A 26,541-nucleotide genomic window follows, 5' to 3' on the forward strand; every position below is an offset into this window, starting at 1 on the left:
TGGGTGTGAGATAATATTAAACACACTATTATTTCTGCTAGATGTGATTTGATACTGGAGAGAGAGAGAGCGAGATCTAAATAGTTAAAAGTACTTAACTATTAGAGAAATAGATTCTGATTTACTGGCAAAATGAAATAATGTTTGATACTTGTTTTAAGGTACTCCAAGAAAAAAAAATGATTGTGAACAGATGAAACTAAAAAGGCAAATGGTAATAATATTTAATAATATTTAAAGCTAGGTGATAGACACATGAAGACTTCTTGGCTCTACTTTTGTATATGTTGGGAAAAATTTTACAATAAAAAATAAACAAGTGACAAAGTGATAAAAAGAATTAAATAGATCTAAATGTATCACTGAAACAAAAAGAATTAAAGTACTTTAAAAAAATTTTTTTTTATTTATTTGAGATAGAGAATAGCAAGAGAGAGCACGAACAGAGGGTGGGGAGAGGGAGAAACAGGTTTCTCACTGAGCAGGGAGCCCATAGTGGGGCTTGATCCCAGAACCCTGGGGATCATGACCTGAGCCAAAGGCAGACACTTAACCAACTCAGCCACCCAGGCACCCCAAGAATTAAAGTACTTATAAAATATACCAAATGAGAAATTCTAAGACTCATATTTCCTTTGACCATAGGATTGAATATTTTTAGGTTTCCTCTTGTTATTAAAAAAATTACACATTCCTGAGGTGCCTGTGTGGCTCAGTTAGTTAATCATCCTACTCTTGATTCTGGCTCAAGTCATGATCTCAGGGTCATGAGATCCAACCCAGCGATGGGCTCTGCACTCTGCACTCAGCACAGAGTCTGCTTAAAAGATCCACTCTCCCTCTCCCTTTGCCCCTCCCCCAATAAACAAACAAACAAATATCCATTAATTAATAAAAAGAATTAGGTCTTTTACATGATAGTGCAAAATATATTTCTTTTAGGCTATATGTTTACTTTTTCTTAACCTTACTATTTTTTTAAAAATTTATTTGATACAGAGAGAGTGAGTGTACAAGTAGGGGGAGTAGCAGGCAGAGGGGGAGGGAGAAGCAGACTCCCCGCCGAGCAGGGAGCCTGATGCAGGGCTCGATCCCAGGACCCTGAGATCATGACCTGAGCCGAAGGCAGAGACTAAACCCACTGAGCCACCCAGGCTGTTTTTTTACCATAAATTGCTAGATCATCAGCCATAACCCTAACTCAAGTGTAAATGTAAAAGTAGGTTTCAAAGTCATAGTTTTTGGAATGATCCCTCTTGAGGAATATTCTCTATCATCTACTCTATTGAGGAAGAGCTTTTTTTTTATATTACAGGTTTTGGGTCCCCCTCCCAAATCAAAGCCACAAATCCAGCAGTGAGTGACCAAAAAAGTAAAATTACACAAAGGATGCAAAACAACTATGTGATTTATTCTGCAATGTAAAACTAACTGAAAAAGTTAATGCAGCAGGTTTATTATTGCCTTGCTTTCTTCTATTATCTTTTCAAGATGATGCTTTCCTCGATCATATCTTCAAGAGTAAATTATGGCTAAAAATTCTAGATCAGTGATAATATTTAAGATTTATTTACTTGAGAGAGAGAGAGAGAGAGAAACCACATAAGCAGGGGCAGGGACAGAAGGAAAGAGAAAGAATCCTCAAGCAGACTCTTCCCTGAGCACAGAGCCCGAGCTGAAATCAAGAGTTGGATGTTTAACTGACTGAACCACCCAGGTGCCCCTAGAGTGATAACATTTTCTGATATAAGACTTGGGATTTGAGGCTCTTAAACCCTTATGTTCTTAGTAATAAACTTTAAAAACCTTAGAAAGATAAAATTTAAACACTTCAATCTGTGTTAGAAAGATACAAATTCATAATCTATTCTCAAAATAAATTCTTTGCTAGGTAGTAATGAAACAGTTTGTTCAATTCTAGCTACAGATTTTGAAAGCCACTTATAAAATAGAACTGACTTAAGATAAATAGGATGACAAATAAACCAGACACCCTGACACCTCGGATCTACTTGAAGGAACTGAGAAAGTATATTCTAAAACACAGGCGAGGAAGGAGAGATACTCTGAAGCAGTTATGAGAAACAAAAATTAGATTTACTCTGTGAAATAAAAGTATTTATACTTAGTCTAAATGTATAGATCTTTTGAGAACAGAATTAAGACAATTACAGGAATCACTGGAAAAGAGATCTTTTGAGTGTGGGAAAGTAACTTCAATTTTTAAAAATAAGGGTTTGGGACAAGATAATATCTAAGATTCTTTCTGCTCTTACATTCCCTCATGTTTTTAAACTACCAAGTTTTTTACTCTTAGGAAGTATATAACCTAGATAATCAATACATACCAAGACTGGCTTATAAGGATACACTAAAATGCAAAAACAATCATTATGTTTAGTGGTAATGCCTTTCTCGGTTTTTATGATGTATTACAATGTGCTACTACTCCACAAATTTAAGCAGTAGTACTCTTAAGAAAATACTGAAATGATAATTCCTGGGGTTCTTGCTAAAACGATCTTGGCTATGACTAAATGCTGCCCCCTTGAGGCTACAGATCTGCATTCTGATGGGTTGAATAACTTCAAGCTCTTTATCAAAGAAAGGAAGGGACCAGGAAGATACCAAAATTCAGTGTGACACAGAACCAAATTAGCAATGGTTCAACGGAACTGAGGAAAAGCACATATAAAACACCTTAAATAAATACATCCTTAAGTAAACTACTTTTATATACAAGAATTTAGCATATCTTCAGATCATGGGATTAACGCCTTTTGTTCTGTTCAACATGTGTTTTACATGCTCCTGAAAAAGGCAAATCTTTAGGTAAATATTTATAATTACTTTTCTTTTATTATTCATTTTTATTGTATGTGCCAAACTAGTTTTATGCCTTCAGAAGATACCAATTCATGAATAGTTATCCTATAACTTACAAATACAACAGACTAAAATAAACAGCTACAAATAAAGAAGTTTACCTTGAAATAGGTAAAATTTATTTTGTATTTATATGAATTACGCAGCTAAATACTATTTAAACACAAAATCTGAAGTTATCTCATTTACTTTCAGAGATCTTTCTCCTTTTCTGCTGCTAATTTTTTTTCTGTAATGAAATTAATATAGCTGATTAATCAGAGTGAAAGGGAACACAACTGAGAAAAGAAACATGAAAGAACAATGGTAGTAGGAAGGATTACCTGTTGGCTATTCTCAGCAGGGACTTCTCCCTGCGGTCTTTCTAGCCCTGAACATTCTGCAAATCTAAAAGTCCCTCCTTGGGTTCCAGGTACCTCCTTAACATCCCCAGACCCCTTGAAATGGTAGAAATAACAAGGTTTTGCTGAAAAATCACATTTAAAATCCTCTATTTCATCTACTCCTTGAAGGTACCAATTCAAATAGTGAATAAAATGTGTTAAATCAAGGTCCATATAAAAGAAATCTGAAGAATCTAGGCAACAATGGAAATGGTTTTCTATTAGTAGGCTCTTAAGAAGACCAACAGCTGACCCTTCAAAGGAAATTTATGATCCCATCTTAAACAGTTGATCTTTTTTAGCCTTTATAGGTACTTTATTCCCTATATACGAAGGTAAAATACAGCTGTACTATTACTGAGTGCCTAACTATGTAGCAGTCACCATGTTAAGTGTTACATGTAAGAATCCCAGTTTTTAATTCTCACTCTCACAGACACCATGCATGCTATCTTTTTCCTTGCAAAATTTTAAATTTCTACCTGCCAACCAAACACTAATTTTAAAAATAAAGAATGTGGCCATTTTAAATAAACTATACTCTTTGGGACAATATATATTAAAGAACACATTTTAAAAAGTAATTTTTTAAATTTTAATACATTTAATAAAATAAATAATAATATGTAAATAAAATACAGTAATTTTATGGATTGAATTAGATACATATATGTCCAATATGTAAAGAAAAAAGTTTTAGGATTAATGTCCTAAAATTATAATTTAATGCTACTCACATTCTGTAATATGATAGTTCAAATACTCAATATATTATATATAAAATGGCTTTCTAGAACTTTTCAACAAAATCTTTTAAAATAGTGGAGAAGTGGGTTAAGAGTATGAATCTCTGTTTCAGACACACACCCAAGTGGTTCAGTCCTGGAACCACGTCACATTAGTTGGTGACCTTGGGTGAATTATTTTGCAGCTTGGAGCCTCATCTCTATTGTAATAATAATTCTTACCTCACAGAGTTATTCCAAGGATTAAATGAGAAAATGCTTTCAGTAACAAGTTCTTAACATAGGTCCTAGTCTTAACAAGTATTATTGTTGGTTCTTTGTTACTTAAGTATCTTTATTGAATATAATCATACTGGGAAGATTAAGGACACACACAAAAATGAGGGTTGATAATTCCACAGTAATGGAGTTTTTCTCTCATTTGGCTTAGTCTATTATAACTATTTAGAAATTATAACTATTATAAGACAATCTGAGAGGAAAAGACAGAGTAAGGAACTAATCAAGATGAATTGGGAAATTATAAATGAAGGGAAAAAATATAAAAATCAACTTACTGTATGCCAGACACCATATTACTTTAAAATTTTTTTACTGTGTTTAATAAATGAAAAAAAACTCAACTTACAGCAGTCTGAGGAAAATTGCTTTAGTATTTTTTGCTAAAACTCAGTAATAATAATTGCCATGTACACATCAACTAAAGAATACTCAACCCACTTAGGTACCTTGCAATAAAAATAAATCTAAGCAATACAGTACTAATGTATGAATTAAAATCTCATTATGTCCCCAACAGCACCATCCAGTTTTATCCACTCACATGAAAAAAGATGCACATCAGTGGATGAACTGTTCTGAAGCAAGGGATTCTTTGTTTTTTCATCTTTCATTCTGCTGCCCCCCTCAACCCCCACATTTGGTACTAATGCCAGCAATGGCCATAGATCTGCTCTAAACACCAAAAGCGTGGAGAAGAAACCAAAGTCAGAAGAGTGCTAGCAGAGTTGGCAATAGTTACAGAAGGTTCTGGCTACGTAGGGGTTAGGAAAGAGAAAGAAAAAAAAAGTCATCCAGAAAATAAGGTTAAAACTAGTAAACCCCTAGTTTCAGTGGAAACGGCACACAAGATTGACCTTCAAATCTTTACAGGTAGAATGAATCCTCAATTCAGTAGCACTAATCCTAGAAAACACTTCTATTGACTACAGGGTACAACAGAGATTGGATAGTAGAATATTAAAGAGGGGATAACAGAAACCTGACTGGAGGGCAAAGCAGTAAAGAAACACAAAAGCAAGAATATCAGAATAGCTGAAAGAAATTGAAATGATAATAGTCTTTCAAGAACCAAGGCAACTAAGTCAATATATAAGTATAACAGGAAAACACCTGATAAAGGACTTATGGGATTCATCTTTTTTATAAAAGGATGGTGAAAAGAGCCACAAAAACATACTCCTGTCAAAATCAAATACAGAATCTCCCTTTTGAAGTGCTCTTAGTATATCCCCCTCCACCCAAAGGTGACCAAGGAGACTGACTTATATTTAAAAAATTCTCCAAGAGATGTCAGATTAGCAAGTGTCCCTCTATCTTGGGTCTACAAAATTACTAATTTGGGTCGATAACGGAATTTTAAAGATTCTTTAAACCATGTGCTGAAGTTAACAATTGAGAACTGTTTAATATTACAAAAAAACACTGAAAAACAGGAGCCGGAGAGCCCGAGTACACTGGTGAGCTGACACAATTACCTTTACAAGATGAGGTGTTGAACAACAGTGGACAGTCCCCTATAATCCTATTTACAAGTGAGAACTCTTTAAGAGAAATGTTGAGAGCAGGGTGACTTACCTGTGGGACCACATTCTGTACGTATGGCGGCGGGTGCTGCTGCTTTTGCTGAACAGCACTTTCTATTGCTACTTTAGCTACAGTGCTTGGATCTGCTCCCGCCGGCACAGCAACCATTGTTGCACTGCAGCCAGCATTGTTGGGGTCACTGATTGTAACAATTCTAACTCCTACTTTATTTGGAATTCCTGCGACTGTTTCCCTATCATTATCCTCTGCCGGCCTCTTTACAGTTTTGCATTCTGCTGTGCCGTTTGTAGACCGAACGTCAGATGATAGGGCAGGAGAATGGGACACTCTTGATCCTGAGTGGGGAACTGCTATGATTTGATGCCCCTGTATAACAGAGGTTGTAGAATGCGGTGAGACAACTACACTTGGGCGTTGCTGAGGCACATCTGAATTCAAACTTGAAGCTAGAGGTCCATTAGGCAAGTCAGTACCACTAAACTGCTGTGTTGCCACATTTGGAGCCTCCTGTATACTGCTCACAGATGGTGAACCACCCAAAGTTAATATAGGTCCATTCGAAATTCTTTCTAGTTGATCACCTTTGGCAGTATCTTGCTGAGTGGCATCTAAAGTCCCTTGTGGTTCCACTGGAGATATCTCACCATTTCCTACATGATTGGAAGTTTTGTGATTTGGAATGTTTTTGCTTAAATGAGAACCATCTCCCTTATCAAAATCACAGATTCCATTAACTAGAGGTTTTTTCAAATCACTTTTGATATCCGGCATATCCATTTGTTCTGAGTTCTGTTTTCCAGATGTTCCATTCTCACCTAATTCTAATGATGGCCCATTACTGATTAGTGAGCACTGATTAGCCTCACTTTGAATTTTCCCTGAGTTTGAAGGAGGTAGACTTGAGTCACTGTACTTTCTCCCGTTTAAAAGACTTCCCACCTGCATTTCATTTTCCTTTGTATCCCCATTGCTGGTGTTCGTGGTTCCTCGTCGGCAGGACGGGTTCTCCATGACTTCAATTTTACGTTCATGAACATGTAAACCTGTTGCTTCTTTTGCTTCCTCCTCCTTTTGGCAAATGATCTTATCACCTTTGAATGGGGGAGTAGCAGTAGTACAGGATGATTGTCCAGCTGGAGATGTCTGAGTGGCTGGAAGTGTTTGCACCTGAAGTCCAACTCCTGTTTGCGTCCCACTCATGGTAATTCCTGCTGGAGCAATGAGCTGAGTTGCATTTCCCTGACTCACAGTTGCAGTTGCAAAACTTGTATTTGGCACAACTGTTATGGTTACCTGGTTGCCAGAAGTCCCTTGGAAAATGGTTGCTGGGCTGTTCGAAATCAGTGGGCCTGGCAATATTTGTAAGTTCGAGATGGGCACAGTTTGCACTCCCCCTGTGGGTGGCATTGCACTTTGGACCAACTGAACGTTTTGCTGCCCAACCAACAGCTGCTGAGCTGAAGATTGCCCCTGCACTCCAAAACCTGCTGCTTGGTTATTGGCCACCTGGTATACCACCTGAGGGCTAGGAGCTCTTGCATTATTAGGGGGAGGAATCTGTGGAGCTGGGAGAATTAGCTTACCACCCGGCGTCGAAGGACCACGCTTTGGAAGCAGCAGCTGTTTTATCAGACTTGACTCACCAGAAGCAGGCTGACCAACGCCCGCATTTGCCTGCTGTGGCTGAACTTGCATCTGTACTTGTTGGGGCTGCTGAACCTGTACTTGTACCTGTTGTGGTGAGGGTGCTGGTGAATGCTGCTGCTGTTGCTGCCTTTTCACAGATAGCATCTGACTGACAGTAGGAGGTGGTCCCTGTGATTGAGGGGTGGAAGAAGATGACATGGCAGTAGGGACTTGGTTATTAGTAGCTGGGACAGGTGATGGCGAGGAAGATGGAGTTATGTTTGGTTGCCCAGTTAGCTGAACTGTCTGACCAGCTGGAAGAGCTGCTGGATTAGCAAGAACAATTTGGTGAATGGCTGGTGCGTAAGTCTGACCTTGTTGAGCTGGCTGGCTTACAATCACTACACTTTGTTGGGCTGGCTGCTGTGGTTGTTGAATGGGCTGTTGTACCACCGTTGATGAAACTTGCTGAGAAGGGAGAGGTTTTGGTGCAATGTTCTGAAACCCTACCCTTGAGGGTTGTGGACTTGGGACACCAGCAATGGTAACCATTTGTCCTGTAGCTACCTGAAAATTCTGTACTGAAGTTGCTGAGACAATATTGGATGCGGAAGTTGTCACATACGGTGAAGGTGCTATGATAACAGTGTCTTGCGGCTGGCTACCAGCAGATGTCTGTTGAGATGAAGTTTGCACAGGCTGGGGTGATGTGGTGATTAACTGTTGACCCTGTGAAACTGTAGAAGTACATGCTGGTATGTTCTGTACTCTGCCAAATATATGACTCTGTGGGACAGCTTGCTGAATTACTGTCACGGGAGTGCCGGAAGGTATCTGTCCCGGTACCACTGTGTGTAATGGAGACTGTTGTGGAATTACGGATGGATGATGAAGCAATGTCTGGGAATTTACAACTGTAACAGGCTGTGGCCCTGTACTGTGATTCTGAACCACAGAACTCTGAGCAGCTCCTCCTCCCACAGCAATGCTAACAGGAACTGCTGTCTGGGATATAGAATTCTGGATTACTGTAGCCTTAACGACCTCACAAGGAATTGGAGCTTTGTTTTGAATGACAGTCACTGGAGCATTTTGCTGCTGGTGGGTATGAACTGCAGGATTTGGTGGAATTCTTGAAACAGTCTGTGCCACAGTATGAACACCTTGTACTGGAAAAGACATTTGTGTTGCAGTCAAATTTGAAGATTGGCTGGTAACAGAAGTCCTCTGAAAATGGTTTCCTACAGTTTGTGGTCCATGAGGAATTCCTGAAAAAAGGAGGGAAAAAGTCAAAATTCATAATGAAATGACGGAGAACTGCATATAGGCATTGTATTAGTTAATACAAGAAAAAATTACTTTAAGAAATTAACATCTAACAACTTTGCATCATATTAAATACGGTAAAAGTAACAGAATAAGCAAAATATGCTACTGGAAACACAAGGGAAAATTATACATTTCAAATTTATAAAAGATACAGTTTCATTTTGCTTTTTTGTTAAATTAGATATACTTAAAACTCAAAAATTAATACCTGCAGGTGAAGGACTTGGAGATATATCAGGAACAGAATCAACACGAACAACAGGAGTAGAAACTGGTTGCTGCTGATAGTACATCTGAATGGGAAGTGGTATAGCCCTCCGTTTTACTCCCACTACATGAATATGTGCCTGCCCGTTGCTACTGGAATCCTCCACTCTCTTCACTGTATGATTTGGAAAGACCGTTCTGTAAAGTACACACACACTTAGTTTTCTTAACTAGCACGCAAGCAAAAAACAGACTTCTAACAACGTTTACATGAACAGCAGTAGTATATTTACTACTACAAATGTACGAACCAGTATGATTCATACAGTTCTATTCTGCAAAGGTGGGAAGCAAAGAAAAAATATAAAACATCAGTTCTCCAATTTTAAAAATCATTATTCATTAACATTGTTAGATTTTAAGTAAGTTTATACCCTATATAATTAACAAAAAAGCTGCATCTAGGTAGTGTCTATTTTATGAACTTTGCATAATACCAAAAGCCTCGATATTTTAAGAGCATTAGACTATTATTCAAGATTTAAAAGGACAAAGGTCATGTCTTTAACACAATAAAGTGGGTAGAAAAAAGTTTCTCCCTTCTCTTTCTTTGATAAGCCTCATAATGTTCAAACACAAATACCAGGTTAGATTTCCAAAATCTTCTTGTATTTGAATTTCTATCTCACAACAACCTAGCCAAGATGAAACTTCAAGTAGTAGAAATATTTCAAATTAGACAGATGGTTGGTATTTTCTCTAAAGAGCAAGAGATGTTCTACGTGATATGGATTAACTTTGTTTAAAGTTAACTACTATGCATCCTACCTAAGACATTTATAAAATCCAGTTGAAGTTAGGATTCCACCACGAGCTAATTTACTGCATGTTGAGAGGTACTCAGAATACATTTCTGCTCGAGAGACAGAACAATCTGGATTTACTTCAAAATGAGCATTTAGCCTAAAAAAGAGAAAAATAAATGGCATTATGCAGTATATTATAGGAGAGTTGATGCTAAATATAGTAAAACCATTTGAAGGCAATGTATTATAAAATAATATTTATGCCTGTTTATCAAATGTCACTATCATGTTATTAGCAAAAATGCATGCTAGGTTTTAGACTGATGAAACTAAACAAAAGGAGATTGACCACTTAATCACATTTATTTTAGTATTAAAAAAATCATTAACAACAAATATAAAAACTATGTTCACACCCCAGTGAGAACTGGGTTGGTCTGTTGGCAACAAATATTCTACAACAAATAAGTTTCATTCAATCAATATCTACTAAATTTCCTGTCTTGCAAAAATTAAAACATAACAGAAATTCCCAATAATGAACTATTTCCATTGGAGACGTGGAAAATGGAAACTGAACTAAATTTAAACTTTTGTTGTCTCTTTGAGCAAATCCCTTTAGAAAAAAAACTTACCTAAGCTTTCAACTACTCTTTAAGACAATCATACTTCTCCCACGCCTCACACTTTCATTCCCCCATTTCAGAAATTTCTATTCATAATGCAGTACAAATTAATTCAAACTTCAGTTTGTCTTTTTCATATAGTGACTTCCATCTATTTATCAGTTAGGACTGGAGGCTGAATTATCATCATAGGATTCTTTTCTAAGACTTACTATACATATAACAGGCCAACTTATAGCTGTTTACATAAACTGAATCAAATAATACTTATGATTATTTAATTTTAAAATGATTCTCTCCCTCCTCACTAGAAATACCAGAAATGTACAAATGGGCTTTAGAAGACCAAATCCATACCTAACACACACACAAATTTTACTGTGCATGTGGTACATACTTTTTCCAACTTTCATAATTCTTTGAGTACTGAGTTTTCAAAAGCCTTAGATACAAAAAAGTTTTTTTGGTTTTAATGTAGAAGATAGACATTTCCAAGTATTACTAGAAGTGATTCATTAAGTATAAGGTGTAAAAATATATAAGGTGAGGAAAAAGAAAATAATTAGAGATATTTAAAACCATAAACCCGATTTTAAGCAAAGTGGAAAAGTCTAGAGAAAACTGCCACAGGAACAAAGATATGAAAGTACCAAAAATATGGAACACAGAATGACAGGAACATGGAATGGGAGACAAATCATGTTAGAGAATGGGAGAAAAGGGATCAGAGAAAGAAAATTTTTAAAGTAATACATCATCAGAAAGTGATCTTTTCTATTCAATCTATTATTAATCTTCTAAAGAATTTAAGTTGGAATTTATAACTCTGTGGAAGCTACCATCCACGAGAAAATGAAATCTAACCAAGTCTACAGTTTATTTTTTTCAGGAAGTGGCTGATATGTAACTAGTCAGTCTTCTCAATAAAATATTTTCAAGTTGCTTATTTCCACTTAAACCCACTAGCTGTTGTACCATTTGGCTCATTTCCCCCTACTACTCTGAAAAAAGAAAAATTAACTATCAATGAACAAGAAGTATTGCTTGTGATGAAAAAGAAGAGACATTTAACAACAAAATCTGTTTTATTTTTTAAAAGACAGTCCAGTTCAGTTTTAATAAAATATTAATTTAAGAAATAAAAATCCTGTAATCTGACAAATCCTATTTTCTGCAAAGTCAAAGATGATGTTTTAACACAAATTTTACTCTGAAAAGAAGTTAAATGGTGTAATTTAATTCTGGAGATTCTGATGAACATTTTTCTTTTAAATTATTCTAAAATGCAGGGGAAATGATTTTACATTGTCCATTCTCTGTATAAATGATATTCTACTCTGACTAAAAAGAAATACAGAATAAAACATTCTGGATGACTGTTGAAATACATTTCCTTTTCTCTTTTGCTTTGTTCTTCCCAAGGATAAAGCCTTAATAGAAATAAACCACTTACCACTGACAAGCAAACTTCTCACTATCTATTTCCACTATTCCTGGAGGTGGAGCAACATGCTGTGCTACAACTGCTCTGGAAGCTAAAGAAAAAAATACATTAGCTACATCATTTGTACACACTTAGTCACTATATGCCATTTTAGTTCATGGACACTGAAACAATTAATATTCACAAAGACTACCTTTCAAAAAGGGGTATAAACATAATGAAAATACACAAATTTGAGAAAGAAACTTATAATGGAGCACATATCATACCAGGCACTGTCTTTGATGCTTTATATAAACTCTTTACTATCACTCAATAGTAACAATAATATGGATTATACAGCTAATATAAACTCTTTTTCCCATGGGTCAGACACGGAGTTAAATACTTTATTTATATTAATTCTTCTGTGAGATGGGTACAAATAAGGAAACTGAGACACAAAGTGATTAAAAAAACCAGCCCAAGGTCACACAGCTCAACGCATCAGTAAATAAGAATCAGTTCAGTTATAGAAGACAGTATCAGAAATAATCACTTCACTTCTGAATTTAAAAGATTAATATTAACTCTGCAAGTGGCATATATATAACACTTCTGGGAAAAGGTGAACAAAAAGTATGAACTAATTTAAAGTCCTACATTCAAGAAAGAATTTTCATAAGATTATTCTTCTGGGGGAAAAAAATCTGTTGTAATAATAGTTTTCCAATACACCTTTTGTCCTGAGAGAGGCAAGATGGCTGGGTAAAAATGTACTAGTTATTAATCTTAAAGCACATACCAATTTCTGAGATTTTACTTATGACATATTTTAAAACAATTCAAGTCCGATGAATAAGTTAGATCATCTATTATTTTCTAACAAGTAGATCAGATATGTAGAAAAATGTTTTCTTTTCTGCTGTATATAAAAGAACTAATGAAAACAAAAATATGATAATATACTTAGCCATATTATGATGATTTAAATATGAACCTTACATATTTTTAAAATTAAAAATTATACTGCTTCATCAGCATTATTTTAGTTTTTAAACTTATAAAATGTACCCACTATTTTTCAAATAACATTTTAGCAAATCTCAGAATCCTCAAACAGAACAAATGTATTTCTAAAATTACTAGAACCCAAGGAGCTCCACAGCACAGTCAAATCTGTTAATGATCAAAAGCCATCCTGACTAATGTTTGATGAAACCCCAAGTTTTCACTGGGATAAAAGCTAATAACAGTCACTTATTGAACATTTATGCTGTATTAAGCTATTTACACTTATAAAACATTGTTTGTTTTAATCTTATTTATAGGCCTAAATTTAATTATCCCCATTTTGCTAAGGAAAAAAATAAAGCTCAGAGATTAAGTTTACAAAGCTACCCATGATGGAAATGGCAGAGCTGTGTACAGCTGGGTACTGGATTTGAATCCAGGTCTGTCATATTTCAGATACCATACTATGACATTTCTTTTTTTTCTTTTTTTAATTTATCTATTTGACACAGAGAGAGAGATCATAAGTAGACAGAGAGGCAGGCAGAGAGAGGAAGGGAAGCAGGCTCCCTGCTGAGCAGAGAGCCCGATACAGGGCTCGATCCCAGAACCCTGGGATCATGACCTGAGCCGAAGGCAGAGGCTTTAACCCACTGAGCCACCCAGGTGCCCCCATACTATGACATTTCTTAACAGAACAAAATAATTACAATCAAAACTATTTTCCTGGTGCAACCCCAGCTTATCTTTTCTTCTCCTAACTTGGTAACGCCATTACAGAAAATATCCGAGCAGGGCCTTAACCCACTTGGAAATCTTCCTCCTTTTTCTTCATCAATTGTACTACGAGAGAATATAATCTATTCGGACTGAAATCTCCTGAATCAATTAATGACCAGTGGAGCGAAATCTCAGTAATTATGTTGAAATTATAAAAATTTTATGAATAATGTATAAAGAAGAATAAAGCGGCCACAATTAAATTAAGACGATAAACTGGAAACACAGAATTACTATAAAAGTGGCTACAAACTGAGAAGCACTGCCCTTGGGAAAGATACCTAAAGACTCATTCCAAGTGATTCAAAGGTACTTATACTTTAAAAGGAAATCAATTTCCAGGGGCACCTGGGTGGCTCAGTAGGTTGAGTATCTGACTTTTGATTTTGGGTCAGGTCATGATTTTCAGCGTCATGAGATTGTGGGATGAGCCCTGAGATTGAGTCCTGAGATAGGCTCAGCACTCAGTGGGGAGTTTGCTTGAGATTCTTTCTCTCCCTCTGCCTCTGTCCCTCCCCAACTCTCTCTCTCAAAATAAATAAATAAAAATCTTTAAAGGAATCACTTCCCAGATGCTCAACTTCTGTATATACTCCTTTCTAAAACTGCTCTTCTCCCATTTTGGAACAGAAAGTCTTAACTTTCATCCATCCTTTATAGCAACGCAGGTATGGTTAAATGCATGGCTCTCAAGTCGGAGTGGCTGGTTCTAGATAGAGTCCCAGCACTTACTAGCTGTGTAACCATGGGCAAGTTAATTAACCTGTCTATAAAATGGGGAAAAGTAAAGTACACTGACCTCCTAGGTCATTATGAGGATTAGAGGAGTTTACATATAAGCCACTTAAAACAATGCCTGGCACATAGTTACCACTATATAACTGTCAGCATGATGATGATAATGATGATGATGATGATGATGATGACAATGACGATGATGGCGAGAGGTAAAAAAACCTCTAGGACACCAAAGGGAGAATTAGAATCATTAGAATCCACAAAGCTTCATTTACCCAAGGTATTATGGTAGGGGTTCCTATCTATATTTTATGATGTTTTATATATTATAGTTAAGGGCAATGTTGGGCATGAGATAAGGAGTATTCTGGCCCTTTGGTATATTCTGAATTCAGATATAAAGTGATGACAATTTTTGCTTAATGTCCTTTCTTCCTCTATTTTCTAACTACTGTCAAAAAAAGATGTTACTTTTGAGTCAGAATCTTGTATAAGTAAAGCACAGAAAGTTTTTTAAAGAAATACTGAAGGTGGTGGCATCTTATTTCATTCAGATGACATGATCATGGCTCGTTTAACTGTCTTAGAATTCTGAAGTAAGGAAGGTGTCATGGGAACACCTATTAACCATACTTTTTCGGAATGAAAAATAAAGTTGGACCTTTTTTAATTAATGAAAAGTGAGACTGATTAAAGCAAAATACTTCTGATAATGAAGACTAACTTTACCAGTTAGGTTATATGGGAGACATTTTCTGTAGCTGAATGGAAGAAATCTGCAGTTCTAAGGTTTTTACAAAAAAGTACTCAAAGCACATGATTAAAGTACCTTATCAAAAACTGTAATGGTCTTGAATATTTCAATTTTCCTAATCCAGTGGTCCTCAAAGTATAGTCCCCTGACCTGCAGCATCAGCATCTCACGGGAACTTGTTTAGAAATTAAAATTCTCTGGTCCACCTGAATCAGAAATTCAGGGTATAGAGCCTAGAAATCAGTGTGTGAGCCCACCAACCAATTCTGAGGCACCCTTAAGTTTGAGAACTGCTGTGTTAATATTTCTTGACTATATCAGGTTAAACAAGGTGCATCTAAGCAAAAGTCAGCAGGTATATTTTACAGTCATATCTTATTAATTATCTTTTTGACATATTTCCAATAAAACTTAAAAGTAAATGTAATGACTAGGCAACATATTCTTTTATGAGTCATATGTTAATTCTTTGATTTCAACATATCAAAGAACTCAAGTTGACAGAAGATCATTAAATATAATTTTAAGAATTTTGGATAATTCTGAAGTTCAAAGAACTGTAAATTCTATACTTAGCTATTTATTGCTGTGAACTAGATTTTCAAATTAAATCTATAAAAAGGAAAAATGGAGGTAGAATTGATGTTGAACCCAGTTTCACTCTAGCAATTAAAAAAACATTCATTTTGGGATACACTGGAGTAACACTTTCCAGAGAACCACCTCATTAAGAGATGAACTTCCAATAGCTACTTTGTCATGTACTGTTGTTTCATGTATTGCTTATTTCTAAAACTTATAATGATAAAATTTTAAATAAAATTTTATAGAGTAACACGAAACTGAAAAAGTTAAATTAAAATTGTCTACATTTATAGGTGATAAGTACGGATAGAGTGGTGGATATGAGTTCAAGAAGAAAGAAGGTACCATAAAATTTGATATTAAGTGTCTGTGTATTTAAAATGGATGATGGCAAATATCAAGATTCCACCGGATACAAAAAGTACTTTTTATTTTAAAATGTCAATTTAATATACATAAAAAATCTTACTTAAAACTATTCAAATTATAATGAAGAAATTTAGATGTCAAACTAAAAGCAGGTGAAAGGTTACTTAAGTTTTCATCGTGATAGGAAGTGAGCAAAACTTCTGAAGACAACCATTCCATAAAAAAACAGTATTAAACAAATGATGGGGGTGGGGGACAAACTATAAATGATAACTAATCAAACAATTAAAAGTTGTCATTCATGATGAGCAAGTAATAAAATGCTCACCAGTTCAAAAGTGAATTTTTAGGTCCTTAGAGGCTTATTCCCACCTCTATCAATGAATTACTATATATATATATATATATATATACATACATATATATATATATGTATATATTTATATATATGAACAATCACAAACTCTAAATGTTTAATTTTGTCCATTTGCCAAATGAGGGCCAAATCTTATTTGAGGGGATGGGTTTATTTGTTGAGGTCACTGGTCAGTGAGGAGGCAAAATCAGTAGTTTCCATCAAAATTACCCTTAAATATTCTTCAAATGGCCCATTTTATTTCAGTGTATCACTGACAATTTATTAATTCCTCTAACTCTTGGTTGAACAGAGTTTCTCTACAGCCCTCAGTTAATTTAATCTTTAATTTCTTCTCTGAGTATAGAAATATATCCCTACTATCCACTTAACTGGTAAAAAGAACTGTTTCATTTCTTTGTCAAGGTTGAGAAAACATTATTATTTGACCACTGACTCGCCAGTATGTTACTACCTGTGGGTTAAAGTTACAGAGTAGGTTAGTAGTCAAAATTACCTATTTTTTTCATGCTTCATTGTTTGTCCAATCCTGTTAGTTGACACCAAGGAAGTTAAATACCCATATGATACAACTCTACCATAAACTTCAGAAGGACATAGTGGAAATCAATAAAATATGTGATACATATTACATACCTTTTATGTGAATAGAGTATATAATTGTGATCCTATGAGTTAGAGTAGAGGAGAGACTGAGATCATGATTAAATGACAGGAGAACAAGTAGCTGAGATGTGATGGAAGTCTGAACTGGGGCACTGCACTGGCAACTGAAGAAGCCAGGGTATTTAGGAAGACTCAACAAGATTTGGGGATCAAATGGACACGGTAGTTAAAGGTAAAAAATAATGAGATTTTTGAATTAAGTATAGTGAGGGAGGTTGATGATCTAAATGTATTTCTAGGCTGAAGGGAAGAAGCAGGTAAAGAAAAAGAGGCTTGAGATATAGGAACGAGGAGACTGATATTTAGAGCACAGATTCAGAAGCTGACATCTCTGAAGACAAGTGGAAGTTGAAGGAAAATGAGTTCAGATGCTAATAAGTTTATAAGTGAAGGGTTAAGAAGTTGAAGAAAAACATGCCACATGGCTCCCATATTAATTGCAAGTGAGAGGTAATAAGATCAACTGAGAAGAATATCCTCTATTAAAAGAGTATCCTCTATTAAAAAATACAGGGAAAGAAAAATGTCTTGGGAATGATGGGAGGTGGAAAAGAGCACGTGAGGTGAAAGATGGATTGTTTTGTTAAGACAAATGAAGGTAGAGGAAGCACTCCCAAAAAGGCTGAGAGTGCTAAAATATAAAAATGACAACTTATAACAAGCCAGGAGAAAGAAGTCCAAGGACTGAAGAGAATGCTCATTATTAGATAGCTATGAATTCTAATGAAAGACATTTGAGTTAAACAGAATTGACCCAAGGGACCTTAAGAAGGGTGCACAAGTGCAGGTACACAGACATGTGTGTCTGATCCAAGGCTCTGATTCTGTGGTTTTTGGTTCAAGTATTAGGAGGAATTATAGTGATGTACTTGGATGACCAGCTGGGAGAATTATAAGGTTATATACGATTAACTTATTCTTGGCATATCAATTTCCAGAGACCAAAATTGCAAATAATAAGTTCATCAGGGTACTTCATATTGCTCTCACAATTGTAAATATCTAATCCCTCACACTCCTCGAAAAAAAATTTTTTTTTAAATCTATCATACTATTCTTCCTCTGTGCTTACTTTGGTCCTACTGGTCCTGGAATGTATAATATCTAAGAAATTAAAGCTCATATTCAAGTTCTGCTTTAGCCTATTCCACTATTACAGTATCAGTTCCCTGTACTGCACATTTACATTTATCTTTAGTATTAAATTTTACATACCAGTAACCATAATGAAAAACATTATGTAAAAACACTAACCTGGGGCAGATGCTACATGGGTCTGGGTTTGGACTTGTTCTACAGCTTGTGGCCTAATTTCAGATAAAACTTGATGACTGGAACTTGGATGTTCGACGAGTTTCACTGCAGCTAGCGCATCAGGACCAAACATCTGAATATCCATAGAAACCAGACACACTAACATGTCTAAAATAAATTAAAAACCAATAGTTATTAGTAATATTATCAAACAATGACATTGCTGAAAAACACATGCTATACAGAATAACTGCTTCTCAGATGGCAGTCCCTGAACCACTGTACATCAGAATTATCTGTAGATCTTTGAAAAAGATTTTTAGGCTCAATCTCTGAAGACTGATTTAGTAGCTCTGCGATGGGGATTAGGTATCTTTATTTTTGAAAAGTTTCCCAACTGATTCCGATGTGTAGCCAGATTTAGGAACCACTGATGGAAAGTGACATCTTAATTTCTCACTAATAATTTCAAGCTAAATATCTGTTTACTCTGGTTTTAGTATTTATACCCAAGATAGAAATCATTCTAATCAATGAGTAAATGTTAACATACTTTCATAATTGTGTTTAAAACTGACAACCCACTAAAGAGGTGGTAAGTTGATTAATTTTAAGAATAATACCATTACCAGCACCTTCTAGGAATACAAGGAAACTTTTTCACTCAGCTTCAGTTGCTTAATAGTAGCAGCTGACCATTTGAAACAGAAAGACTTGCTCCTCAGAGTTATAGCAATTTTGTTGGTTGTTTGGTTGTATTTGATAAGTAGTAACAGAAATAAAGAAAGGAAGAGGAGTTATTGATAGCCACAAACACCCTGGTCCCTATATGACAAAAGTTTCTTGCTAATCTAAAACAGGCAGAACGAATAACACAAACATGTGTGTCTGAAAGGGTAATGACTCCTCAAAATAAATAATAAACCCCAAATACCAATTGTGATTTAGTATAGCACCCCATTAAATATTTTTTCCTCAATAAAGAAAATAAATGTTTCTTTGGTTTAATCTTACCTATGCTCTTTTCTACTTTTGCAATTTTTGTGCAAGCAACATCTCCCATTTCTGTGAGCATATATAGCACCTCGAGTGTTGAGATCACGAGCAGCACATCAGGTAAAGTGAGATGACAAATGATCTCTCTGTATGAGTCCTGATCGACATATTCACAAATCAAAACACCATTATCTTCTGCTTTGCAAAGATTTCCCAAAATTTCCATGCCTGAAAAGCGTACACACATAAACACATATTTATTTTTTAATAGATGATAAAAAGTCTGTGCATATTATACAATGAGAAAATTAAGTAAGTACTTACCCCTCATCTTTAAAAACCTATCCCTTGACATTAGGCATTTTGTAACAGTATGAAACATCAGATGAGTAGTTTTGAAATCGACGGGGTCCAACAGAAGCTGGAAAATGGAAAGGACACTATTGAGGTAGCCCTCTTCAATGCTCTATATTTCAAATTTAATAAAAATTAATGTTTTTTAATGTTTTTTTAACAGTGTTGCCCAAGTTTTTAAAAATTTACTGTGGGAACAGCCATCACTAAATCTGGAGCATCATTTCAAATATTTTTTCCAAAAAAGTGTGTAATACCATAGTTAGGCAAAACTATATGTAAGCCTTTCATATTCTCCAAGTATAGCAAATACAATAATGCTACATACTAAAAATTTAAAGTAAATATCATTGCTAACTATCAAAACTGTTTTAAGTTACTATCACATGCTTACCTCAGCTGCAATATTTCCTAACGTGTCAAGGCCTAATTGCCTTAGAGAAATAAAATGACTATGTGCAGAAAGTAATAGGAAACGAAGACAGGTACGATTAGCTGCCAAAAGCTTAACATTGCCCTCTTCAAAGGAAAGATTTCGCAAAATCACTGCAATCTGAAGTACCCGTTGTCCTTCAATATCATTAATGCCCAGCTTTCGAGGTGGATGAAATAAAGATTCCCAAATCCATTCTCCTGATGTACCTTCTATAATAGAACACATATATTTTACTTAAATTGATATTTCATTTATTATTGATATTTCAAAGTTACTTAAAATTTTTCTTCCTGTCTTACCATGAGACTTGTTTCTGTCAGAAATGAGGTCACGTACTTCATTATCATCAACAATGTCTTTCCAAAACTGTAATTAAGAAATGATTATACTTAATTCTGACATTTGAAAGAACTATTCTATTACTTTAAAAATAGTCACGCAGGGCACTGGGTGGCTCAGTGGGTTAAGCCTCTGCCTTCGGCTCAGGTCATGATCTCAGGGTCCTGGGATCAAGCCCCGCATTGGGCTCTCTGCTCATCGAGGAGTCTGCTTCCCCCCTCTCTCTGCCTGCTGCTCTGCCTACGTGTGATCTCTCCCTGTCAAAATAAAATCTTTAAAAAAAAAAATAGTCACACCTACTATAAAACTATAACATTTCTATTTATTTACAGAGAGAGGGAGAGAGAGAGGGTTGGGAGGGAATAAGGGAGGAGGGGGAAAGAAAAAGAGAGAGAGAAGGAATCTTTTTCTCCTTTTTTTAAAAAAGAGAGATGGAAACTGGATGGGGGAGGGGCAGGTGGAGAGGGGGAGAGAGAGAATCTTAAGTAGGCTCCATGGTCAGCACAGGGCCTGACTCAGAGCTCGATCTCACAACCTTAAGATTATGCCCTGAGCCGAAATCAAGGGTTGGACGCTTAACCAAATGAGCCACCCTAGTGCCCCTAAAACTTGTACTTTTAAAAATCCATGTATACATCATTATGTGCTATTTAATTAATTGACATAAATACTTAACTTTCTATAAGTTTAAGGTACTTAAATAATAAGGTATCATTTCAGATTAGGGATTCTTAAGCTCGGGTCCACAGACTTCTAAATGGTCTGTGAAAGAAATTAGGGCATCTGTGAAATTAAATGGAGGGAAACAGTGATAACTTTATGTTCATTAACCTCTAACTAAAATTTAGTATTTCCTTAGCAATGCCTTCAACGCTGAATGTTAGACAAAAAAACAAGTAATAGTAGCAGTACCTGGGGTATGTCACCAATATGAATTACAGATATTTTCTGATCATTTTACAGCTATGGCAAGTATCTAGAAATAGTGCTTATGCTCATTAGTATCTGAAAATTACGACAGTCATTAATTCTGTCATTAAGCAGCACACAATCACAGTATCCTGTTTACAGACATGCCTGAGACACTGCCTGGCTAGTTACTGAGCAAATCTACATTTAGAATAAAATAAAATATTTAAGTGGTGAAGTTGTGTTCCCCAAGTTTTTAACCCAGATATTTGACTTGCTTTCCAGTATTCCATATCTGTAAATTGTTTTTGATTCAAATGTGAGAAGAGATGAGCCAACATCCGTGGTCAATGTTCTTTTTCAGGCTAAGAATTAAGTGACCTTATACTACATAACTATACAAAATGAAATATAACTTGAAATTGTCTATGACACTTAATTGTATTACCTTGTTAGAAATGCACTAATAAAGAAATGCATGGACTATTAGTTCACTTTTTATTTCTAAACATTCTCATGTAGATATTTCAAAATAACTATATTTAGTTTTTGGAATTAAGATTCTTTCATATTTAAAGCCACTAGTCTGAGAAAATGTCCACCAGGAAAAGGATCAATTGTTCAAAAAAACTCATGAAAAAGAATATTTGGTAACAATAAACAAGAACTAGGCATAAGAAGAAAAAAAGACTATGTTTAATAAATAAGGCCCATAGGAAATTCAAATAACAAAGATATCAGACATGGAATTTTTGACGATCATGGATAATAAATTCAAAGAAATAAGAGACTGAAAAATTTGGCAAATAAATGAAAACTATAAGAATGAAAGAGAAATTCTACAACTGAAAAGAAAAATTCAGTTTAATGACTGATTATATACAACTCAAGAAAGAATGAACTATAAGTGTAGAAGAAAATACAATTTGGAAGCATAAAAAGGCAAAAGGTTGGGGGAAAAACCCATATAAGACACAGAACATACAGTGAAAAGTACTAACATAAAAATAATCGGAATTCCCGAGAATCGAGAGAGAGAATGGGCAGAAACAGGATTTGAAGAGACAGGGCAAAGAATTTTCTAAAACAATTTAAAGACGTTAACCTACAAATTTAAGTAGCACTCCAAATAATAAAGAAAGAGAAATAAAGATAGGAATCTTTATTTTAAGTAGGAATATGAAAATAAAAGAATAAAATTCCTGAAAAGCAAAGATACAAAAGAACCCCAACTTAAATGCAAAGACAGGAAAAAAAAAAAAAGATAATCTTAAAAAGGTCTACGAACTAAACTGACAGAAGACTTTGTAAAAAAATAAAATAAAATAATGGAAGCCAAAAGACAATGGACATTTTCTAAGCAATGAAAGAAAATATTTGCCAAACTTAAATCTTTAAACAGAGAAACTGCCCTTCACTAAAAATGAAACCTGGCAAATGAAAACTGAGAAAACTCACCCTCTATAAACCAGTAATAAAGAAAAATATGTGAAAAGAGAGATGTGGTTTAAATCAAAATAAATAATGAATGAATAAAATACTAAAAAAATGTTTTATGAAGTAAAAATATGCTTAAAACTAAAATCTAAAAAAAAATGCCTGGAAAGAACTTTTGGTCAGGCCATAATACAGTAATTAGTACTTTGGTAGTCCTCTTCCTATCATAAAACCAGTATGTATAAAACAACTGTTTTCAGAGACTGGACAACATAATCACTGAAATGTGGAAAACAAAGGAAGTGAGTTCAATCACTGCCCCATAGTTTTACAGACACTCTAGACTATAGTACAGAGACAATAAATCCAAGAGATCGTAGTGATTTCTAAGCTGAGGAAACTGATCAGAGTTCAGTAAGGCCAGCAGAAATGGAATTTGAGAGCAAATTTGCAAGAAAGAGGAGCAATGAAGAGAAAGAACTCAATGAATCTGCACGGGAATTTCTAGAGCTGATTGCTGAGTACTAAACTATGCATACGCAAGGCTGAACTCTAAAACCTCAAGCAAGGGGCACCTGGGTGGCTCAGTGGGTTAAAGCCTCTGCCTTCAGCTCAGGTCATGATCCCAGGGTCCTGGGATTGAGCCCCACATGGGGCTCTTTGCTCAGCGGGAAGCCTGCTTCCCCCTCTTTCTCTCTTCCTGCTGTTCTGCCTACTTGTGATCTCTGTCTATCAAATAAATAAATAAAATATTAAAAAAAATAAAAAATAAAACCTCAAGCAAAAAAAAAAAAAAGAGAGAACAATTAATGAGGAGTTATTAACTGAACAATTCACAAAATAGAGAAAACTCATTAAATACCCTGCAAATTCAGTAGAAATCCAAACAAAGCCATGCCTTAGGAGTAGGGATAAATTGGTGCTAGAGTAAAGACTAATCTATCTCCATCTTAACAAAGCTTTAAAACAACGTTCTAAAGGATCGATATGTCACAATCTATATGTCAACTAAAAGCATGCCAGAACAAAGTCCTACCTTCTTGAAAGTCACCAAAATCCAAACACTCAATAATGTAATATTCTCAATATTCATATCTAATAAAAAATTACTGCATGTACAAAGAAAGTAGGAAACATGATCCATAACTAAGACAAAAATAGTTTCAACAAAAACAGACCCAGAAGTAATAAAGATAATGGAATTAGAAAAGAATTTTAAACATTTTTGAATAAAATTTTCCTTTTTTATTAAATATTGGCAAAGATTTAAAGGAAACTATGAGCACAATTAGGAGGAAAATGGGATGATGTAAAAGAGAATCAAATAGAATTTCTAGAGCTGAAAACAGTATCTGAAATAAAAAGTATGACTAGATGGGCTTAACAGGATAAGAGAAAATGAAAACAGGATAATAGAAACATCCATGAAATACACAGGAGGAAAAAAAGATCTAAAAACAATGAACAGAACTTCTATAGCCTGTGAGACAGTATATGGTCTAACATTTGAATAAACATAGTCTCAGAGAAAGATAATTATCATATGATCTCTCTGATATGAGGAATTTGAGAGGCAGGGTGGGGGGTTGTGAGGGGTAACGAAGGAAAAAATGAAACAAGATGGGATCAGGAGGAAGACAAACCATAAGAGACTCTTAATCTCATGAAACAAACTGAGGGTTGCTGGGGGTGGGGAGGTAGGGATAGGGCAGCTGGGTTATGGACATTGGGGAGGGTATGTGCTATGGTAAGTGCTTGAAATGTATAAGCCTGATGATTCACAGACCTGTAGCCCTGGGGCAAATAATACATTATATGTTAACTTGAAAAAACACAACAACAACATAGTCTCAGAAAAATAGGAGGGGAAAGAAAAAAAATTTGAAGAAATAACTGCCAAAGCTTTCCAAATTTCATGAAAAATACCAAACAAGAGAGCTAAATAAACCCAAAGCAGGAAAAGCAAAGAAGACCTCAACAAAGCACATCCTAAACAAAATAAAAATCAACGATTAAGAGAATACCTTAAAAGTAATCAGAGAAAACACATCACACACAAAACAATATGATTAAAACTGACTTCCTGTCAGTAAAAATGCAAATCAGATGGCAATGAAACATTATCTTAAACTGCTCAGATAATACCCTGGAAACAATTTTATATCCGGCAAAAATATCTTTCAAACATAAAGGCAAAATAAAATTTTCAGGAAAATAAAAGCTAAGAATAAAAATTCAACCATATCAGTAATTTCATAAAGTATAAATGGTCTGAATGCTTGATGAAAAGGAAGAAACTGCACAAAAAGCAGGTTAAAAGAAATAAGATTCAAGTATAAGCTATCTTTAAGAAACTATATAAAACCACAGATGAAATGGGGTGTCCGAGTGGTACAGTCAGTTAGTTGTCTGACTCTTGGTTTCAGCTTAGGTTATGATCTTCGGGTTGTAAGATTAAGCCCTGTGTCAGGCTCCATGTTCAGCGTGGAATCTGTTTGGGATTCTCTCTCCCTCTCCCTCTGTCCCTCCTGCTCCTTCTTGTTCTCTCTCTCTTTCAAATAAATAAATCTTAAACACACACACACACACAGATGAAAAGCATAAGAATAGAAAAAGATGTAACATGAAAACATTAATCATAAGAAAGCTGCTGTAGATAAATTACAGCAGTGAAGAGACTTCAGGAGATGGGATATTATCAGAGGTCAGAGGAATGTTCTGTAATAAAAAATAAAAGCTAAGTTATCAATAAAATGTAATAATCCTAAATGTATATGCAACTAATAACAAAGGTTCAAAATACACAAAACAAACACTAACAACTAAAAGGAGATATAAATATTCACACTTTTGATGATTTTAACACTCATCTCTCAAGAAATCATAAAATAATTATATAGAAAAGCATAACTACACAAAAATCTTGAACACTGTCAAATACCTTGACTTGTTATTAATAAACACTGCACCTAATAATAGAGCATACATTGTTTTCACTTGTGCATGAAACAGTCCCTAAGACCATATGCTAAAACAAGTCTTGATAAGTTTAAAAGATCTTATATAGGGGTGCCTAGGTGGTTCAGGTGGTCAAGTGTCCAACTCTTGATTTTGGCTCAGGTCATGATCTCAAGGTCATGAGACTGAGCCCCATGTCATGCTCTGCAGTGGGCATGGAGTCTGCTTAAGATTCTCTCTCTTCCTCTGCCACTCCGCTGTCTCTCCCCCTGCTCACAGCATATTCTCTCAAAAAATAAATAAATAAAAACTAACTAAATAAAAGAACTTATATAAACTTATGTTCTCTGACAACAATGAAATGTGATTAAAATGAGTAATAACTATAACAATAATACTAATACTAAAATCTACTTGGAAAAAAACTCCAAAATTAAATATTATACTTCTATATAAGCCATAAATTAAAGAAGAAATCACAAGAGATATGAGAAAACACCTTTAACTTAATGAAAACTCAACATAAGAAAATTTGTGGGACACAACTCAAGCAGTTTAGAGAAAGAATTTATAGCTTTATAAACTGACATTAAACAAGAAGGAAAGTTTAAAACCAATGAACTAAGATTCTATTTTAAGAAGTCTGAAAAAGAGCAAAGCAATGAATAATGAGAGCAGTATATATAAATCAAAAGTGAGTAAATGGAGATGAGAGTT

General features: G+C 34.9%; 1 protein-coding gene across 2 annotated transcripts in view; it reads right to left on the reverse strand.

Annotated features, from left to right (window-relative positions):
• ARID2 (AT-rich interaction domain 2) overlaps window positions 1-26,541 on the reverse strand; it is a 158,130-nt gene that overhangs the window by 40,084 nt on the left and 91,505 nt on the right. For both annotated transcript variants that reach the window (XM_032876970.1, XM_032876971.1), the window contains 9 exons: window positions 20,481-20,547; window positions 20,140-20,390; window positions 19,716-19,812; window positions 19,410-19,619; window positions 18,396-18,563; window positions 11,890-11,971; window positions 9,833-9,967; window positions 9,006-9,202; window positions 5,873-8,736 (listed from right to left, as the gene is read on the reverse strand). In XM_032876970.1, coding sequence (XP_032732861.1) covers window positions 5,873-8,736; window positions 9,006-9,202; window positions 9,833-9,967; window positions 11,890-11,971; window positions 18,396-18,563; window positions 19,410-19,619; window positions 19,716-19,812; window positions 20,140-20,390; window positions 20,481-20,547 — 4,071 coding nt within the window. The remainder of the gene's footprint in view (window positions 1-5,872; window positions 8,737-9,005; window positions 9,203-9,832; window positions 9,968-11,889; window positions 11,972-18,395; window positions 18,564-19,409; window positions 19,620-19,715; window positions 19,813-20,139; window positions 20,391-20,480; window positions 20,548-26,541) is intronic.

This window comes from Lontra canadensis, unplaced genomic scaffold, assembly GCF_010015895.1.
Source record: "Lontra canadensis isolate GAN:19392208 unplaced genomic scaffold, GSC_riverotter_1.0 scaffold59, whole genome shotgun sequence".
Taxonomy (NCBI): domain Eukaryota; kingdom Metazoa; phylum Chordata; class Mammalia; order Carnivora; family Mustelidae; genus Lontra; species Lontra canadensis.